The 21559-nt window shown below is 36.1% G+C and overlaps 1 protein-coding gene and 1 long non-coding RNA gene across 4 annotated transcripts in view; one reads left to right on the top strand and one right to left on the bottom strand.

Moving 5' to 3' along the window:
- Window positions 1–20882, top strand: part of YIPF5 (Yip1 domain family member 5) — a 64243-nt gene extending 43361 nt beyond the window's left edge. The window contains exons 1-6 of one of the 2 annotated variants that reach the window (XM_072630644.1): window positions 9815–9985; window positions 10495–10611; window positions 13894–14066; window positions 14853–14998; window positions 17109–17290; window positions 19879–20882. In XM_072630644.1, the coding sequence (XP_072486745.1) occupies window positions 10505–10611; window positions 13894–14066; window positions 14853–14998; window positions 17109–17290; window positions 19879–20041 (771 nt within the window). In that variant the 5' untranslated portion in view covers window positions 9815–9985; window positions 10495–10504 and the 3' untranslated portion in view covers window positions 20042–20882. Of the gene's footprint in view, window positions 1–9814; window positions 9986–10494; window positions 10612–13893; window positions 14067–14852; window positions 14999–17108; window positions 17291–19878 lie in introns of those variants that run through there. The other variant, XM_072630643.1, reaches the window with a different exon arrangement.
- Window positions 9169–10382, bottom strand: LOC140518459 (uncharacterized). 2 transcript variants are annotated; one of them, XR_011971931.1, is made up of 2 exons: window positions 10002–10382; window positions 9169–9575 (listed from the first exon to the last, which is right to left on the bottom strand). It is a non-coding gene; the product is annotated as an uncharacterized lncRNA (long non-coding RNA). The 2 variants fall into 2 exon arrangements; XR_011971930.1 differs by having other exon boundaries at window positions 9169–9521.
- Window positions 20883–21559: the final 677 nt, after the last annotated feature.

Raw genomic sequence — 21559 nt, 5'->3', positions numbered from 1 at the left:
CCAAGTAACCCACAACTCTGAAATAGCAAGAGTTTGATGTCCTCCTTTCTTTTTTGGGATAATCAACATAAAGTTCATCATGTGGAGAGGTATCAACTTTTGAAGTATTTAGACTCTATACAAGTTCGAAAGCATTAAGACTTTCTACCAATATACTGATTTTTTTCTCCATTTCAAATGCCTACCCATGCTTTTGTCATGTTTCTGACCCAAATATCCTGTATTTCTTCCCCAGGTGGACATGGTTCTTCTCCATGACAAGAGTTCAAACTTAGGCCTGTGGTTTCACTTTGGCACAGCATGATATACTGTGCGGAGCAGCTAGGTAGCACAGTGAATAGAATGCTGGGCAGAGAGTCAGGAAGACTCATCTTCCTGAGTTCAAAATTCAACCACAGACACTTAATAGCTATGTGATCCAGAACAAGTCACTTAATCCTATTTGTCTTAGTATTCTCATCTGTAAAATGAGTTGGAAAAGCAAATGGCAAACCACTCCATTATCTCTGCCAAGAAAATCCCAAATGGGTTGTGGAAGAGTTGTACTCAACTGAAAAGCAACTGAACAAATTACAAGAAAAATGGCCCGGAAAAGAAGTAAAGGATCAAGGAATTGGAGGACAAAGTGTAGACAAAAAGTAGGACTTTGCATGGGAAGATAGAGGGATCAGTGAAAAGTCAAAAGATGATGGTCAAATAAGGGGATTTGGGAATTACTGAATGTGGAGGTGTTATATTTGTGAGTGACGGCAAGATCAAGGGTATGACCATCTTTGTGTGTGGCTGAGGTGAGGTTGAAGAACAGCTCATAGGAAGATTGAGGAATTAAGTGGTTAGGGTGTTTGAAGGAGAGTCAATATGTTTTTTGTAATCTTCTAGGATGAAGACAAGTTACAGAGGAGAAAAAAAACTTTGGGCCATGTACAGAACTCGGAGGAAGGAAAGTTTATCTATAAACCTGTGGGTTTCTGGATAATAGTTATCAGATTTTGATTGTATGATTGATATCAACAGCAGGAACCACAAAGGAGGAGAGGTTACTGAGTGATGGATGTATGGAAGAACTTGAAAGTGACAACAGGGAACAAGGAGTATTCCAACTCACAACTAGTGAGCTGAGGAGAATGAATGAAGGTGCACCTAGCACTGCAAAGAGTGGCCAGAGAGGTTGTGTCATCAGGAAGGAGTCAGGTTTCAGTAACAGATGGTAAATGAAAGGAGTGGGGAAAAAAAAAGAAAAAAAAAAAATATATATATATATATGTAGGATGAAGAGAAGTGTGTTACCTATAGAATAAGCATTCCACAGAGCATAGTTTGAGGACTGGGTGATTTCTGGTTGAAATTTTAGGGCACCAGAGATAAGGAAGATAGAAATAAAGAATCAGATGGGGGGATGGGAATCAGACTATGACCTATAGGGGTTTAGATTCACTGGGATGTGAAAAGTATTACCAAGTATAACAATATTCATCATGGAATGGAAGTTACCTCTCCTCTTTACAAAGAAATTTGGAAATAAGCCTGACGGTAAATGCAGTATAAGACAATCAAATAGGAAGCCCTGCTTCTCTAACTCTTATTTCTTTTGAAGGGTGAAGATTAGACAGGGAAAGATCACAGCAAAAAATGAATGTGCAACCTGCACAGCAGGGGAAAGAAGTCCTATTTCCCAACAACTTTTGTCTTCCTCTACCATCAAGGGAAAGGTAGAGCAGGAAATGGAAGGCCTGAGGTCAAAAGGAAGGTTGCTCTTTAATGCACTAGAGGTTTTCCACATCTCAACTGGGAGACTGGTCTGGCAATAGTAGGGGGAAGTTGCTTTGTGCTGGCATAGTCAAAGTTTCTATTTTAGGGCAGATAGAAGAAACCCAGCCAGCGCCCTTTCAGTCTTCCCTCAGGTTACGTTACACCTGGAAGGAGATGGAAAGAGCCCAGCAGGCTCACAGTCAGAACACTTTTCTCCTCTTCTCACCTCTCCTTTTAATAAGCATCTGCACAAAGCTTACTGTGGGGCAGAGAATGGGTATCAGGGTTGGCTTAATCACTTTGGCATTGTGCTGGGCTAGATCTTTTTGGCATTTAGTGTCTCCACTAGATTTCCTGGGATCACAAATTTTGAGCTGGAAGGGAAATGAAATGGCATCTAGTCCATCTCTTTCTTTTTACAGAAAACAAAATTGATATCCAGTGGATATCTTAAAATCAACATGTCCAAAACAGAAATCATTATCTTTCCCCTTAAACCTTCCCTCCCACCTAACTCCCTATTACTTACTGTCAAAAGCATCATTACCCTTTCAGTACCTTGGGCTCATAACCTAGGAGTCAACCTTGACTCCTCACACTCTCTCATTCACAACCCAACCCCCCCACAAGTCAATCTTTGCCAAGGCCAATGGATTTCACTTTTGCAACATCTCTTGAGTATTCCCCCTTCTCTGACCCTGGAATTGTCACCACTCTAGGAGAGGCTCTCAAAGAAATATATTTTAGTTCAGTATAAGCTAATTGTTTTTGAAACAATTAGAAATGGGCTCCCTAAGAAGGAAGTGAGTTCCACTTCAGTGGAGTTCTTCAAAGCAAAGGTTGGATGACCATTTGTTGGAGTAATGTTGGAGAGAAGATTCTTTTTCAGGTGTAGGTTGGAATAGATAGTGGGTACTGAGTTCCCTTCAACTCTGAAATTCTGTGTCCCATAAAAATTTTGTATATCCCTTAGAGCACCTATAAGTGCTCTGCACATGCCATGTGCTCAACAAACATTTGTTGAAGTGAATGATTCAATTCAGCAAGCATTTATTAAATGCCTAATATGGTCAAAGCACTTTGCTAGACACCAGTGTTTAGCTGGGAAGGGGAAAGAATCAGCAAAGGCTTTGGAAGGTCATATAAAAGCTGAATTTTGAAAGCAATTAGTGATCCCAAGGCTTAGAGTTAAGGAAGTAAGGCATTTCAAATATGGGAAGCTACCTGTGCAGAAGTGTAAAATAGAATTTCCTTCATACCTGGAATATTTTCTCTCTTCATCTCTGCCTACTGCCTTCCCTGGCTTCCTTAAAGTTCTAACCAAAATGCTATCTTTTATAGAAAACCTTTCCCAACCTCTTCACTCTAATGCCTTCCCCTTGTTATTTTCTATTCATCCTGTATATAACTTGTTTGTATATAATTGTTTGCCTATTGCTTTCCCCAACTAAGTTGATAGTAACCTCCTTGAGGACAGGGCCTCTTTTTATATTCCTAGTACTTAGCACTGTGCCTAGCACTCAGTAGGTGCGTGATATTTATTGATATATTGATTGATGCTAAATTAAGTAACCGTGAAATACAAAAAGAAGCAGAAAGTTGTGTCTGGGTGTGCAGGATGTGACAGAGGTGGTATGGGAGAGGGGTAGAGATGGGTGTGTGGTATAGAGTTAAAGAAAGGTGCAAAATTGGTATCTAAAAAACACAAGGATGACTAGAATTGCTTGATGAAGGTAGTTGTATTGTATAAGAAGGTATTTCCTAGGAAACATTATCACTGTGACCTTCAACTGCTTTGTATCCATTTTGAAGACAGAAAGTACTCACATATACCACAATATTAATTATAGCATTATTTGTTGTGGTAGCAAATAACTAAGATGAAATGAGTTTCCATTGATTGCATAATGGCTAAGTAAATTCCATTGAACTGAATTAATTTTTCATTGACAAATATGAAGAATTGAGAGAAACATGGAAAGACAGCAAAGTAATTAGAACCAGAAAATAGTAAGTACAATGACTGAATATAAACAAAGATAAAATGAAAGTAAATGCTATGGCAGTGTAATGAGCAAGGAAACTGAGAGTTTAAATTAATTTTAATAAGCCATGAGAAAGGCCCAGTCACTTATCTAACTTTCCCAGCAAAAGTGGCAGCTTAGGAAACCAAACAGTAAAGGCAGATAAAAAGGACTTAACTCTTCTGACAGTTGGTCGCAGTGAAAAGCGAGAAAATTCAAGTCTTTTTCTTCCTTGCGGAAGTCAAGGCGAAAGATTACAGATACTGTCAGACTTGGTCAACATGTCTAGCAATGGGTTTACTAAACTTTCTTTCTCTTTTCCTTAGTTTTTGTGGAGAGAAATATATTATTCGGAAGCGAATTTATAAAAACAAAAGGAATCTACAATGTTTGTTAAAGGATAAAAGTTCTCAAGCATCAAGATTTCAATCTACTTAGTTTAGAACTTAAAAATAAAAGACTTGAATTATTTTCAAGTGTTAAGATATCAGAATAATATACAGCGTTACATATAAGATTTCCCCTTCTTTCAAATTTCTGTTTTGAGGATAGGCATGTTTGGTTTATGTAGCTACAAGATCTATGAATGATGGGTCAACTAGGGATTTTTGACAGCTAGATACTGATTTTTAAACATGGGGCCAAAACAACAGTGTTAGGTAGAATGTACATTATACAGCACTTTGAAGTTTGCAAACTTGTTATCTCATTTGAACCTCACAACCACCCTGTGAATTAAGTGCTATTCTTATCATCCCTGTTTTGTAAAGTATCTGAGGCAAAATTTTAACTTGGCTCTTTCTGATTCTAAGTTCAGTGCTCTAAGATAGAGGATAGACATGATAGATTGATTTGTCAACAAAATTGACTTCATTACAAGTGGTCTCATCAGGCTTGTGCTACCACATTGGTTTCTTTAATGCTTCCATACATCTATAATCCCAGTGATTTGGGAATTCCCTCCAAATGTGAAGATCATGATCCATCTTTATATTCTAATTTTACTCTGGGATTCCTTTCAAGGTCTTTTTGTAAATCCTTGGATTTATATTTCACAAGCTGAGGGTTCCCCCTCACATTACATTGACATAAATGCAGCACATAGACTGTCCATCAGTTATGTCTGTTCCTCCCTATATGGTTGACCCATGTCCTTTCGTGATCATTTATCTCTTTGATGAACCTCTTGCTATCTTTGTTTTCAATTCTTTGTTGATAATATGCACTTATTGATTTAGTGCTACTATGCATCTCTCCAATACCCTTTGGGTGACTCCGAAATTTTTATTCTGAAGTGATTGTGGTAGTTCACGATTTTCAGTCATAGTAGTATATTGATATTGAGGAACTGGATGTTCACTTTATGGAAAAAAACGTGGTCATTTAAAGCACTACAAATGAAATCCTTTTCATTCTTTTCCTCCTATTAAATTCTGGGATAAGTTCATTATCCATCTGCTGTGTCTGAGATAATAGATATATTGGCCAACTGTATGGCTTATTATTCATTCAATTGCTTGTTAGTCAGCTGGTATTCTACATCCATTTGATTTTTCCTGAGTGAATAATTGGTCCAAACTTTTTAAAGTACATAAGATTTCATGTAATTGGCATATTATTCATAAAAGAGCTTGCCTCACTCACTCTTCCAGAAGGTAACTAAGTCTAGACTTTTGACTGGTTAGTCTGACAAAAGTATTTATTATCACTTATTGTGTGCTAAGCATTATGTCATCTGTGAAACAATTTAAAGAGTTGTTTTAATTTGCATTTCTCTCATCAATAACGGTTGAGAGCATTTTTATATGACTATGGATAAGGAGAGAGATTTTTAAAATATTCTCAATTACATGTAAAAACAATTTTAACATTTTTTTGTTCAAATTTTGAGTACCAAATTTTCTCCCTCCTTCCCCCCCACCATTGAGAAGGTAAGCAATTTGACATGTTATACATCTGTAATCATGTGAAACATATTTCCATGTAAATCATTCTGTAAAAAGATACAAAAAACCCCAAGAAAAATAAAGCAAAGAAAAAGTATCTCTGATCTGCATTCAGATTCTACCAGTTCTTTTTTTGGAGATGGACAGCATGTTTCATCATAAGCTCTACAGAAATGTCTTAGACACTGTATTACTGAGAATAGTTAAGTTATTCATAGTAGATAATTCTCCAATATTGTGGTTATTGTGTACAATAATCTCCTGGTTCTGCTCATTTCACTTTGCATCAGCTATGTAAGTCCATGTTTTTCTGAAAGCATCCTGCTCATCATTTCTTAAAGCACAATAGTATTCCATTCCAATCACATACAACCTTTTTATCCATTCCCCAACTGATGGACATCCCCTCAATTTCCAATTTTTTGTCACCACTAAAAGAGCTGCTATAAATATTTTTGTACACATAGGTCCTTTTCCTTTTTGTTTTTTATTTCTTTGGGATATAGATCTAGTAGTGGTATTGCTGGGTCAAAGGTTATGCACAGATTTTTAGCCCTTTGGGTATAGTTTCAAATTACTTGCCAGAATAAATTACTATACAACTTCACTAATATTCGTTAGTTTTAATTTTCCCACATTTCCTTCAACATTTGTCATTTCCTTTTTTTTTGTTACATTAGCCAATCCAACAGGATAATGTAGTAGCTCAATGTTGTTTTAATTTGCATTTCTCTCATCAACAGCGATTTGGAGCATTTTTTGTGCTCTAAATATGACTGCTCATATATTTTAACCATTTGTCAAATGAGGAACAGATCTTATTTCTATAAATTTGACTCAGTTTTTTTATATGTTTGAGAAATGAAGTCTTAGAGAAACTCACTGTAAAGTTTTTTTCAGAGTAATGATTACCAACTGTGTATCTCCCTCCATTCTATTTTCCTATTTATCTTATTCTCTCTGAACCTTGTCCGTTCTCAAAATTGTTTTGCTCTTCTACCTCTGTCAAACTGCCCTCCTCTCTAACAGTTCCCCACATCCCCCAATTTCTCTTATCCTCTTTCCTTTCTTTCTTTTTATATGGTAAAACAGCTTTCCACACCCAACTGAGAGTGTATATTATTCCCTCTTTGAGCCAATTCTGATAAGAATAAGGTTCATGTGCTCCCCTCCCTACTTTCCCCATTTTCTTCTCCATTGTAGAATCTCTTCCAGTCTCTTTTGTTAGATAATTTATCCCACTCTACCTCTCCCTTTTCCCTTTCTCCAATGCACTCTTCTTTTCCATATCTTAATTTTATTTTTTAAGATAATCATACCATCACATTCAACTGACACCTCTGCTTTCTGTCTATATAAACTCCTTCTAAGGGCCCTAATAATGAGAAAGATTTTATGAGTTAAAAAGGCTCTTTCTTTCATCATGACTTTCAAGTAGTCCAATAATTCTTAAATTATCTCTCCCGGATCTATTTTCCAGGTCAGTTGTTTTTTCCAATGAGATATTTTATTCTTTTTTTTTATTCTTTTGATTTTGTCTGATTGTTTCTTGAAGTTTCATAAAATCATTAGCTTCCACTTACCCAATTCTAACTAGTAATGAATTATTTTCTTCAGTGAACTTTTGTACTTCCTTTTTCATTTGGCCAATTTTGTTTTTTAAGGAGTTCTCTTCAGTGAATTTTTGTATATCTTTTTTTCCATTTGGTCAATTCTGCTTTCAAGGCATTCGTCTCCTCAATGGCTTTTTATATCTTTTACCATTTGGTGTAGTCTGTTTTTTGAAGTATTATTTTCTTTAGTAATTTTTATGACTCCTTTACTAAGCTGTTGACTGTTTTTAAAAATAATTTTCTTGTATCACTCTCATTTCTGTTCCCAATTTTTCTTCTATTTCTCTTTTTAAAATCCTTTTTGAGCTCTTCCATGGCCTGAGAGCAATTCCTATTTTTCTTGGAGGCTTTGGATGCAGGAATTTTGATTTTGTTATCTTCTGCTGAGTATGTTTTTATATTCCTCATCACCACAGTAACTTTCTATGATCAGTATTTTTTTCTGTTGTTTGCTCATTTTCTAGCCTATTTCTTAACTTTTAACTCTATACTCAACTGAGGTTCTGCTTCCCAAGTGGAAGGAATACTGTAGCAAGCTTCAGGTTTTTTTATGCAGCTGTTTTTAGAGGTAATTATGGGGACCTCTAATTTTTTTTTGACTCTTCCAAGGTGGGATGATCTATGGGAGAGGCATGTCTACTACTCTCCTGTATTAGGTACTGATTTGTGAGTGACCACAAACACTCTTTTCAACCATGCAACTGTGACCAGGGTCTCTGCTCTCCTGTGACCACAAACTCTGTTGTGCTAGTATTCTTCCTGGAAGCGGGACTAAGACCCAGGACTGTGACCCAGATTCAAGTATAGGCAATGTAACAGAGTCCTGCTCCTGATACGAACAAAATGAGCCCTATAAATCTCCTTCTGGCACATTACCCAATCCCCTTGCTGTCTATGAGCTCAGAGGTCTAGAAACCACCACTGCTGCCACTGACTGATTCAGTTTCCCCAGGCCTATTTCTGGTTTGTTGGGGTCTAGTCTGTGTTGGTATGGCCTGTGCTCCTCTTTCACTCTGTTTTAATATGCCTTTCTTGTCAACCTTCTAAGCTGTCTTGGGCTGGAAAATTGTTTCACTCTGTGTTTTTGTGGGTTCTGCTGCTCTGGAATTTGTTTAGAGTCATTATTTGAAAGTATATGGAGGATATTTGGAGAGCTTAGGCCAGTCCCTGCCATCTTGGCTCTGTCCCCTAACATAGAGATTTTCAAAGAGCTCTAACCTGTATCATTTCTCCTTCCAACACTCTTGTGAGACAAGTTCTAGGAAAGGGGAGTAGAATCATAAAGTATTAGGGTTAGAAGTGACCACAGATCCCTATTTCCTCATTTTGCTGCAACCCCAAGAATTTAAGCAACTGTCAACGTCAGCTGACTAGTTACTGACAGTAGGAAGCCTGCAATTGGGGTCTCTTGCCTTCCAGTTCAGTATTCTTTACAGTTGTGGAGTGGGCTCTGTAATGACTATACTATATAGCAGAACTTCCTGTCTTCACCAAGAAGCAGGACAATGGAGTTAGACTTTCTGAGGCTCAGAGCTGCTTGACATACCAGTGATCCCTTGAATTTGGAGATGCCTGTGGCAGTCAGAAACCACAGGACCAGCCCAATGGGATCAGCTCAGCAACCTTGGGCAGAAGCTTCAGACTCAGTACCTTGCTGAGGACTTTTTAAATATCCTGCTGCCTGGGCTTACTGGCATCTACAGATATCCTCTCCCGTAAACCTTGTTCCCTCCCTGAAAACCTGTAGAAACTATCTCACCCTTTTTCTACTCCCCTTTGAGCTGAAGAATTCTTTCTCCTCTGCTCCCTCCTAGGATCTTCTTTCCTCCACAAGCCTTTTCTCAGACAATAAATGCATTTAGCTGATGTACTGGACACTGTTTCATTTCAGGTCCTTTTATGAGCCTGGGGGTCATTAGTTAACGGTACACTGAAATAAATACACAAATAAATACACAGTACAGCTCAGAGACTGAGTAAGGAGACAACAAAAACCTGACACTTAGTAGCCAGTGACTCTAAGTGTGTCACTTAGCAACACTGTAACGCAGTTTTATTCATTTGTAAAGTGAAAGAGGTGGACTTGATGGCCTGCGTGGTTCCCTCTGCCTCTAAAATCGATGATCCTGACTGGTAAATCTATGACCATGGATAAGCAATTTTCTTTCTCTGGACCTCAGTTTCTTCATCTGCAAAATAACCGGGCTGAACTAAACCCCTATGATCTCAAATACTCCTTCCAGCTTCAAAAGAACAAAAACAAAAACATGACCACATCATCCATTAACGCTTTCCTACCATTGCCCCTTCCAAGTTTCTTTTCCTCCAGGTAAGGAATTAAGAACTCCTGCGCTTGCGCACTTTCCTCCTCCCATTTGTGCTAGGGTAAACAAGAAGCATTCCTTCCCTCCCCTTAGGCTTCCAAGGCAGGAAGTGCGCGTGCTCACGAGGACCGCAGCGGTCACCGCCCCCTCCCCCTTCCTTCCTGATTTCCGCTCTTCTTCAAGCCGGGTCTTCTAGCTGCGCCTGCGCCTACTGGTCTGCCCCGGAAGCAGTTTTTTGGCCCTCTGACACGTAGCAACAATACGGTTTTGGGGAATTTAGTGCAGACCCTGCGGGGATTTTGAGGCCGCTGGAGCTGCTGCAGCACTAGGTAAGGATTCACAGACCTGGAGCTAAGCTGGGCATACCCTTCTCGGCCACTTTGAAGCGCGCTGCTGTCTGATCCGGTCCTCCATCTGCCGTTTTGGGTGGAGCTGCCCTGAGGAACTCGGCTCTGGCTTGTTTGGGCCGCGCCTGCCGCCCCTGGCAGGGCCCGGAGTCTCTGCTTCTCCGGGATGAGACTGAGCTTTTCTGCTCCGTGTCTGTGACGTGCCGGGGGAGCGGGGTAGGGTCCCTGGGCAGTCACAGCCGCGCCCACCCCAGGCTCCTCGGGGCGCCGCTTCCCCGCCTCCCCCTCAGCTCCCCGGCCATGCCCCTCTCAGGCTCCCCAGATTCGCCCTCGCTTCTGCCCTTGATTCCTCAGATTCTCTGGGTTTTTTTTTCCCCAGAGGCCCTGAAGCACAATGAGAACTTGTTTGCACCCAGCCTGCCACGAAGCAGGATTGTTGGCAGATCCTGAGTTCTCATAATAACGGCGGGGTTTCTTTTCTTCTGTTGCAGATTCTCCGCAATGTCGGGGTTCGACAGCTTTAATACGGATTTCTACCAGACCAGTTACAGCATCGATGACCAAACACAGCAGTCTTATGATTATTCTGGAGGGGGACCATATAGCAAGTAACTTTATGACTTTTACATTTTCTTTGCCCTAGTTTTGGTGTTGCTGGCATATCTACAGTAGGAGGCATGCCGGACTTTGAGTCTGACAGCCTGGAGAGACCTGTGTTCATATCTAATTTCTTAGAATTATTTAGCAGTGTGACTTTTGGTCACTTAATCACTGAAACCCTGGAATCCTGAGATTCATCAGCTGTAAAATGGGGATAATAATACTTGGATTAACTACCTTACAGGGTTGTTGGGAAGAAGCATTTTGCAAGCTTTAAAAGGCAAGATGAGTGAATTATTAATATTATTGCATTTTGTCATATTAAAGGGTTCCCAGGATGCATCCTTGCTTATCAAGTTGCTTCAATTTTTACAGTCTCTTGGTAAAAATAGTATTACAACAGATACTTTTCATAATGTGAGATAGTCAGGGAAAGATTATTTAATCTCCTTGAAGTTTATGCTACTGTCTTACCGTCCTATTTGCAATCTTATTTCTTGCAAAAGTGTCAAGATTTGAATTGGAATGCAATTTTCAGTAGACCAAAAAATGCTAGGGTAGAAATTCCTAATATCTAGAAAGTGGAATAGTACTAACCAATCATTTGTGGTGCAGTGTTTTTAAATGCATCTACTTAGGTTTTATTTTTTATTTTACATCAGTTCAGTTTCAGACTTTTGTTCAGATTATAATAGAAATTAGAAGAAGTAAAAGGTAGCATTATTTAATGAAGTGTGAATTTCCTGTTATTTCTGTACTTTGACATACAACATTTGGTACTAAATATTATTCATTCTCCTTTCTCCCCTCCCCCACAAAAGAAAATGTGTGCAGTAAAAATGTCCATTTTAAGAAATTGGCTAATTATCTCAAAACCATTGTCAGTAGCACTAAGAGAAGCCAAAGATCTGACTCCTATACTGTTACTAATGTGCCAGTCCACAGATTTGGTATTAAAAAAGTGTAGATGAAGTAAGTCCTCTTGCCAAATTATTTTCTGTGATTTGGTTCCAATTGAGCCACTATATTGTAAATTGTTTCCAGCTGTATTTCCCTGACAGTATTTCCTTGCCTACAATCCTTAATTCTGCTGCTGTGTTTAATGTTTTCCTTAAAGTAACTTCCCTATCTGTTCTGTTTAAGTTCATAATGCTGCAGTTGCTTGAATATCTTATTGTAATCCGTTTTCATTCATTTCCAACCCAGCAGATATTAGTAACAGATCTTGTTTTAAAATATTTTCTAACTTACAAAGTACTTTCATTAATAAACCAAGCTGGATAGTAAAAATAATATCCCTTTTTCATAGATGGAGGAAATAAAGCTCAGAGAGGTTCAGTTTGATTGCTAGTCACCTAATGGCCTTCTAGATGCCTTCTGGCTTTTGAGTGTGGTTTGAGATAATGCTGGTAAAACTAAGAAATCATATGTTTTAGCTTTTAATCATTACACAATTGCATTTCTGTCACTGCTTCATGTATCTTAATTAGGTCTAAAACCTAATGACATTTTAACATCCTGCTGTGTCATCTCAGAAGACATACTGACTTTCTTGATTTAATTTGCTGATTATAGCAAAATTCAGTGGTAAATTTTCAGTCTATATTGATAGTGAAGATCCTTACCTCTGGCTTTTTGCTGGTACAAATGGAACATTTCTTTGGGTTCCTTTTATACTTCCTGTCAGTAGGACTTTTTACCCTGCAAAGTACTTTTTATATTTAGCCTGATTTTATCTGTGTATGTTTCAGAAGCATTGTACTTTGGGGTGGGGATTGGGGGAATTCAGATTCAGGTCTTTTTGATGATGACTTAAGGGAATTAACGGTTTCCCACTGAACCAAGCCCCTTCTTAAGTCCTTGAAATATATGTGTGTGTGTGTGTGTATATCCATATATATGTATATATACATATATGTATGTATGTATCGATAGATAGGTAGGTAGGTAGATAGATAATATCTAGGAGTAAAGAGAGCCTTAGGTCTACTTTGTAACAGTGAACAAACTACTTAACCATTCTGGGCCAAAATTTCTTTATCTATACCTTAAAGGAGTTGGAATTAGATGTTCTTTAGAGGCCCTTCCAGTTCCCCACATTTTGAAATCTCTTGCTTTTAAAAGGATTATATTTTGTTTAAGACTTTGTATTGTATAATGTCTAATTCAGTGATATATACATTCAGAAAATGTGGGGTTTACTGTCATGTATTCTCAGACGAGATTTTGTACATGAAAGTGCTTTCAGAAGTTTAAAAATACTGTTCATATTTAAGGAATTATCAACATATGCAAAGGACTTGCACAGAAATAATTTAATTTGTATGTTTTGGTTTGATTTGAAATTACTGGAATTCTTAAAGAAACTTGGGCATTTGAAAATCCAACAGAGAATGAAATAAAATGAGATTCAGCTTAGTAAATTTCTAAATAGTAATAGAAAATAACTGTGCATTATATATAAGGAATATTGTCTTCGGGGTTTTTAATAGCTTAGTTAGCTTCATTTTATTTTATAAGCACTACTTAAAACACTAGAGTGTTCAGAAGTTTATATTTGGTTGTCTCTATTATGTTCTCACATAATGGTCTTGTGAAATGCTTATATTGGTGCATAGTTATATAGCACTTAATTACAAGTACAGATACCTTTTATATTGCATATAATCAATATCCAAGATGTCTCTAACTTGAAAGATTTTGTCTTAACTTCTCCCTCTCCCAGACTTCTCTCTGTCTCTCTCTTTTACCCCCTCCTTCCACCAGTCCCATCCTGTGCTCTATTTCCCCCCCCTCTCTCTACCAGTCTTTCTTCCTTACCCATATTCTTTTTAAACAACCATGGGGAGGGGCTAAATCTCACACAGTTGCTAAGCTTGGATCTTTAAAAACAACAACAAAAATGGAATTGAGATTTACATTAACATTTCAAAGAACACTCAAAACTCTATTGGGTCTATTGGGAACTCCAGCACAGGGAGTCAGAGATCATTGGATGGGACCTCTGGTAAAGTATGAAAAAATTTGATAGGCTTAGAACAGTTTTTTCCTGTCTCCTTTTACTTTTAATAGCCAATCTTGTCATCATGGTGTCAGTAGACAAAAGGAGAGCTCCTAAGTCCAAATAAGATGAGGACTACCAGTTATTGATAAAATGGATATGCTGGGAACTTATATTTGAAAATTTCAACATCTTGAATGAAAGTTTAGGAATTTAATCTTCATTTATTGATTAATGTTGAGGAAGAAAGAAAACATTTTAGAGTAATATAGTTTCCTTTCCTTTACAGACAGTATGGAGGCTATGATTACTCTCAACAAGGCCGATTTGTCCCTCCAGACATGATGCAACCACAGCAGCCTTATACTGGACAAATTTTCCAGCCAACGCAGGCATATACTCCATCTACACCACAGTCATTCTATGGAAACAACTTTGAGGATGAGCCACCTTTATTAGAAGGTACAAGAATATTTTCCAGACAGGATAGGATGTTTTACTTCAGTAAATCTGGTAAAAGAAAACTTTTTGAATAATTTGAAAATCGAATCTGACTTACACAGGTGTTCCCAATCATTTCCTTTTTAAAAGAAATTCTGTAAGTGGGTAACCTATTTTTAAAAAACTTCATTGAGATTAAAAAAAGACCTTTAAATAGGTCATCTGGATCCCACATGTTAAAGATAAACTTGAAAGCATAAGAAATAGGTTTTGATAGTCATATTGGTATGCAGATGACAGTGCTATACATAATATAATTGATGAAATTCTAGCTGTGAAAGAAATAAAGAGGGAAAATGTAAATTTGTCATTAATGATTCTATTCTACTTGAAAACACTTTGGCAGACTGTTAATGGTATCACAAGTAGTTGTTTTGAAAACTTTAACATATCAGTTGTAGAACTCTAAATTCTTCCTAGGTATTCCTTAAAATGTGGTCTTGGCAAGCACGGAAAATCTGTATTAACCATCACATAGAGGCCCTGCCTGCTGTACCACCATACTAGAAGAGTTCTGTGCTATAAACACAGAATATATAATATAAATATTTAAAGTTTAGGAAAACCACCACTATTAAATAGCGTATCTGTGAGTTCAACAATCCATTGCAGAACAGTTTTCTTAGTCTGGAAAAATTTTATGGTGTTTTGATTAAACTGGGGTTTTTGTCCTAATTTAAAATGATGGTGAAATAAGGAGTTAAAAGTGGAATTTCCTGTAACTTTCTGTATTTTTACTTCCATTAGAATTAGGAATCAATTTTGATCACATCTGGCAAAAAACACTGACAGTGTTGCACCCATTAAAAGTAGCAGATGGGAGCATCATGAATGAAACCGATTTGGCAGGACCAATGGTTTTCTGTCTAGCCTTTGGAGCCACATTGTTACTGGTGAGTCTTTAGGTATAAAATTTTCTCTGAATTATATTGATTTCTTCATATCTCATTAGAATCAAAACAAGCAAGCAAAATATCCCTAGAAGTTTTCACCAAAACCTGTTTTCATGCTTTTTATTATTTCTCACGTCATCAGTAGTGTTAAAGTGTTTGACTCTCCCTCCAATTATAACAATTCATACTTCCCAAGGACACAAATTTACCATATTCCTAATGTACTTATATGATTTTGAAATCTGTTAACATTTCTTCTTCAAAACTAAAAATTGGTTATTAGGAAAAATATTTGTGAATCTTGTGCAGTTCCTATTCTTTTCTCACAAAATGACACATAGTTAAACATAGTTGATTTATTGTTCTACATTTTCTTTGACAAGAATGATAATAATTATTGTAAAATATTGGTTGTACTTTTGGTTCTTAAATTTTTGTTTCATTTTAGGTTATTTTTCTCTTTATTTTATCATTTAGCCAACTAAAAGTTGTTTAATGAAAATTAGAATTTTAAGTTTCATATGTAGTCTAACTAAAACTTTTAAAATTTTATATGTTGTCTTTAGGCTTTTGAGGTACTAGCATAAGTATTCTTTAGGATTACTAATTTCAAAATACTCATAAATCCATTCAGTTAATCCATTGAAAATATTCTGTAAACTGTTTTTATTGTCTTTCCTTTAGGGAAAGTATTTTAACTTTTAAACTTTTGAAATGTTCCTTATTAGAATAATAATGTACATAGAAAGAGAAGCACAGTTATGGTATGGGAAGAGCACTAAATTTGATGTCAAAAGACTTAGGTTCAAATCCATGCATTGCTGTTTTAACTTGGGTAAGCTACTTAAAACTCTGAGCCTGTTCCCCGCGCCTCCCCCCAATGAAAGATAGTAATATGCCTGTCTCAGGCTCAATTTAAGGGTTAAATGAAATAAATTTATAGGGACTTAGAAAAACTAAAGCAGCATACATTTTCCCCCCATCTGGACTTTCCACTAACTGTTCTGCAACTTAACGTCTTCAGTATTGTTTGGGTCATATGTCGGAGGCAAGGCTTGAACACAGGTCTTTCAGACTTGGAGGCTATATCTATCCATTACTTCAAAATTTGTCTCATGATACAAATTGTTTTTTAGATCAATTTAATGGGGGGTGAACTCTTAAGTAGCAGTTCATTTTTTTTCAGAGCATATGTACTACGTGAACAATTTTTAAAATAGGCATAAAAAGTAAAATATCATGAATTTCTTTATTTAAGCGATTATATTTTTTGACCATTAGACTTTGAATTCACCAGGAAGTTCTAAGTTAATAATTTTTGAATTAGTTTAGGAAGCTAGAAATGCTGCTTAATAAGAAGAAACATTTGGTTCACAAAGAAGTAAGTTGGTTGTGATTTGAATGAACAGTGTTATCACAGATGCTTTCAATACCTTCTGCATTTTATATCTTTTTTTTACAGAAAGGGTCAACTAGTGAAAATGCTGTATTGGAACAAGCAGATAATCTGGGGATATTTTCTTCTAGGAAGTAGTTTTCGTAGTATATTAATGTTATAATAATGTTAATAGATACAATTCCATGTGAAAATAAATTGTTTTTAATTCTGTATTTTTGAGGACTCTCTAGGTATACTAAGAAAGCGTTTGTTTAAATATCCTAAGTAGTCCCCTTCTTGTTTCTGTGGCATATTTATTGTATGTCCAGAAACTTATAGGGTTCAGATCAGACAATCAACACGATTCCGTAGGTAACTTTTACAATTTTTTTGTTTTATTTACCAAATCCTAAGATTGTCTTAAAATATGTAATCTGAAAAATTGGAATAAAAGTGCTATGCCTTATACTACTCAGCCTTTACTATTTAATATTTTCCATTTTTAATAAATGATCTTCTGTTATCACAGGGAGATATTTTAACCCTTAGGGATATGATAGTAGCTAGTGTGGTGGTAGGTAGGATGAAGTGCCTTCTTATTTCTCCTCTTACTAAACTGGAAAAAGAATAAAGTATCTATGTATATTTTCATGTAAAGTATTGTTTAATGAATAAAACACTCTATAAATATCTGATTCTTGTTTAGTAACAATTTTTTTTTCTTGATCACAGGCTGGTAAAATTCAATTTGGATACGTATACGGGATCAGTGCAATTGGATGTCTAGGAATGTTTTGTCTGTTAAACTTAATGAGTATGACAGGTGTCTCGTTTGGTTGTGTCGCTAGTGTACTTGGATATTGCCTTCTTCCAATGATCCTACTTTCAAGCTTTGCAGTTATATTTTCTTTGCAGTAAGTATTGAATAATTAAACATTTTTTCCCCACATAATAGTAAAGTCACACTTATTATCCCTTTTGGAAATATAAATAATATACAATTGGCATCGAAAATTGACTTTAAATTTATTTAGTATTACTTTAGTATTATAAAATAAAATTTGTTAGCATTATCCACCATATATAGTCATGATTAATCTGTGTCATCTTATTGCCTTCATCATAAAGAAATACTGTATTTGTGCTGTGTTAGTTTTATTTTGTTAACATGTTAAAATTATGGTAGTTTTATAAATGGGTCTCATTACTTTGATCCTTAGGACCTGTGCTAATTTGTATAGATAAAATACGATGTATTAAAGTACACTTAAAAATTAGAAACAAACTATATAGTGCTAGTTTTTTAATCTAGTTTATAGTATTTCAGACTGCCACTAATATTCTTTGACTTTACATTTATTTGTAAAAAGTAGTCAAGTGCCTAGTAGCAGATAGATATCAGACTAATTTTCATTATAAATCATTGTTTTAACTACTGTCTTTAAATACATATAATCTATAGTGCCTGAAGAAATAAAGAAAGTTGAATAATTTCTCTTACCACTTTTGAGTTCTTTGTTGAGTTACTAACAATATCCAAGGAGCTCACAGAGAAAGGAGAAATTACCCCTTTCCTGTTTGAGGGGTGGAACTAGATAATTTCTGTTGTCTCTTCTCTCCAAATACTGTGAAGCCTCTGATACATAGAAAATAATGATAAATGACCAATACCTTATATATATCATATTGAAGATCTACATGAGATTTTAGCATTTAAGTACCCAGTCTTTGCTAGACATTGCAAGGTACAATACTCAGGATTCAGGTACAAAAGAGAAAGTGTTTGCCTTTAAGGCAGTCTCATTCATAAATAAGTAAATGTAAGGAATATTAAAAAAAAACAATTAATGGGGGAAGGCAAGTACTAGTAACTGAGGAAATTGGGAGAGGCTTCTTAAAGGAGAAAATACCAGATTTGAGCCTAAATTTAAGTGAGCGAGAAGATTATTCCCATCATGGACACAGGAGATAGAAAGTCCCATATGGGAAACAGCCTGCAGACCTATTTGACAGAAGCATAAGTGCAGAGTAGTGAGAGGAAGTAAGGTGCAATTACCCTGCAAAGATAAGCTCAAGGCAGATTGTAAACACCTTGAATTTGTATTTATCCCAAAGTTAATGGGTAGCCACTCGGTCTTCTTATGGAAGGGAGTAATATGGTCAGCCATGTACTTTAGTCTCAATAGCAGTTTGGCAGCTGTGTGAAAGATATTTTGGAAAAGGGAAAATCCATATGCAGGGAGGCATTAAGAGGCTATTGTAATAATCTAGGCAAGAATTGATAAGGACCTGAAATAGAGCAGTTTGTGTATAAAAAGAGAGGAGGGGAAAGAGAGGTTATTGAGGTAGAAGTGACAACTGATTGCATATAGGAAATGAAAGTAAAGAATTAGGGAGGAATGATGAGTCCATAAGTTGCAAACCAAATGCCTGGAAGAATAGGGCCCTTGTGGGCAGAAAGGGAGACTTTGGGAGGAACAGTGCAGTTAGGGAGAAACAGAATGAGTTCAGTTTTGTACACATTAAAGTTTAAGATGTTGAGTTTAAGATGCCTTTGGGCATCTAAGTGGAGATGTCTGGTAGTAACTTGGAGATACAGGATTGATACTTAGAAGATAGATCAGGTTTGGTTATGTGGTTTTGGGGGTCATCTTTATGGAGGTGGTAGTTGAACTCCCTGGAACTGATGAGATCACCAAGAGAGATAAAGGTGAGAGCAAGGACAGAATCCTGGGCTATACACATATGTAGCGGAGAGGACTTAGATATTGAACCTAGAGTAAAGGAAGTAGAGGATTCGGAGGAAGAAACCAAAGAGTGATAAGCTGAATCTACTAAGATGTAATTTAGTAGGGATGAATGTGAAGTCCTACATTTAGGAAGGTGATTTTTTGAGTCCAAATTTATGATGCAGAAAGTTTGTGAAAAGCTTGTAGTTTTTTGGAGGAGGTGATATTAATGGACTTAAACCTTAGTGTGAATCAACAATGTAATTGGGTCATCTGTTGAGATTTTAGGTTGTATTAAAAAAAAACACTTATCTAAAATCACTCTTGTTTTCCAATGTCTTCTGCTCTGATTATATCATGTATAGAGTACTGTGTTGGGCTCTCTTTTTGAAGGGTATTGGTAAATTGGAGAAAATTCAGAAGAATATGACTAGGATGGTAAGGGGTGTAGGGCCCAGACTTCACAAGACTCATTTGAACAAACTGGTGATGTTTAGCCTGGAGAAGAGAAGACTTAGAAAAATATAGCTGTTTTCAAATACTTGAAAGGCTTAATATGGGGAAAGGGGATTCAGTTTGTTTTTCATTTTGTTAAGAATTACTGTCAGCCACATTTTTAATAACTTTTGCAGAGGAGATACTGACAACCTACAAATGTTTGATATCTAAGCATTAATACTTAAGATGGTATTTTTAAAAGTAGTTAACACAGTTTTTTTAGAACTCTTGAAAATAATTTTCCCTCCATCTTTTTTTTTTTTCTTTTGTTACAGAGGAATGGTGGGAATTATTCTAACTGCTGGGATCATTGGATGGTGCAGTTTCTCTGCTTCCAAAATTTTCATTTCTGCCTTAGCCATGGAAGGACAGCAACTTCTGGTAGCATATCCTTGTGCTTTGTTATATGGAGTCTTTGCACTTATTTCCATTTTTTGAACTAAATATCTTGGATATTGGACATCCGTGGGCCAAATACTAAAAATATAAAGGACATTGAACTCTTACATTGGACCAGCAGACCACACTACACAGTCGCTATCATGTATTTGACTCTTGACCTTTGGAAAAATGGGAATAAACTCGTATCTCTTGTTCATTTTTATAGAACTTTTGAATACTTGGATTTACCTGCCGTGCGTCTAGCTTTAAGTTTAAGTGTTTGTGCTTATACACATAAGATGTAATGTTTCTTTCCTGTTCCTACAGCTTTTAGAAAAACAACATTGTTTCTTGCAAATTATTATGATGTTTTTGATAGATTTTTTTATCAAACAAGGGTGAAAGAAACCACACCTAATAGTGTTTCTAGAAACCATACCATGTAACACATTCGCAAAGATACTCCAGTGCTAGATCTGTTGCAAAAAATGTTTCCCAAGGTGTAGAAGAAAATTATTACACTTGAACCAAATGCGCTTGAAACAAACATAATTCCTGATGTAATGTGTTGTGAGTTTGAATTTCAAAAGTTGTTTCTTTAAATTGTCTTATGTAAAAGAACTTGCTAAAATGCAAAGAGGTACAAATGACTAGGTCTACTTCTGATAGACTCAAAATGTGAATAAATGTTTAGATATTAGCATTAGCAGAAATAAAGTGACTAGGACTGGCTAGTCAAAACTAATGCTCATATTAACAATTGATACTAAGTTCACAGTACTTCCCAGAAAAATGTTTTTGAGAAGGATACTTAAAATATAGCAGTTGTCAGTATTGCAGTTATCAATGTAAAGTACATTTTGATGCTTATTGATTAAATTTTCCTGAAGTAATTTCACCTGTTGTTGAGTTGGCTTTTTCTAAATCATTTTCTGCCTCTTGCTGTCTGTGTCAGTGCTGGTTTTGAAGTTTTGGTTTTTTTTTTTTCTAGTCATGCTAGGCTTTAAGGATAGGTTTAACTGATGCAAACTCGAAAGGATAATATTAAATATAAAGTAATTTAGTATAGCTTTTATAGTATTACTTTATTCTGCTATTACTAAAACTGCATTTGTCCCGTCTGGGTGGTGTTTTGTTGTTGTTTGACCAAACTCCACATGGAAAATAATAAATTTATACATTGATCATAAACTATTTATGATTAAATCAGCACTGGTTCTAGAGAAAGTATGATCATTGGGGAAAATGCTGAATTTCAAGAGAGGGAGAGAACTTTTTATGCACACTTATTGGAAAGACTGTGTTATACCAGTTCTTTAAAAATGCTTAATTTGTTTATATAATGCTGCATTTTTTGAGGCCAAAAGGTGACAGAAACAAATTCAACATGTATTTTAAGAGATATTTTTAGTTCACATAATTTTTTAGTCTTTTTATTCATCATAAAACTGATAGCTTTTGAAAAAATATGTCAGCATTTGAAGAGTTTTTAAAAATAGCTTTTGTTCTATTATTGCATGCTGGGTCAGTATAATTTTTACTACCTTTTCATGAAAAACTGTCTTTGCATTTTTC

The sequence above is a fragment of the Notamacropus eugenii genome, chromosome 1 (genome assembly GCF_028372415.1).
Source record: "Notamacropus eugenii isolate mMacEug1 chromosome 1, mMacEug1.pri_v2, whole genome shotgun sequence".
Lineage (NCBI taxonomy): Eukaryota > Metazoa > Chordata > Mammalia > Diprotodontia > Macropodidae > Notamacropus > Notamacropus eugenii.
The sequence above is the reverse complement of the archived record's forward strand: the minus strand, read 5'-3'. Positions and strand labels throughout refer to the sequence as shown.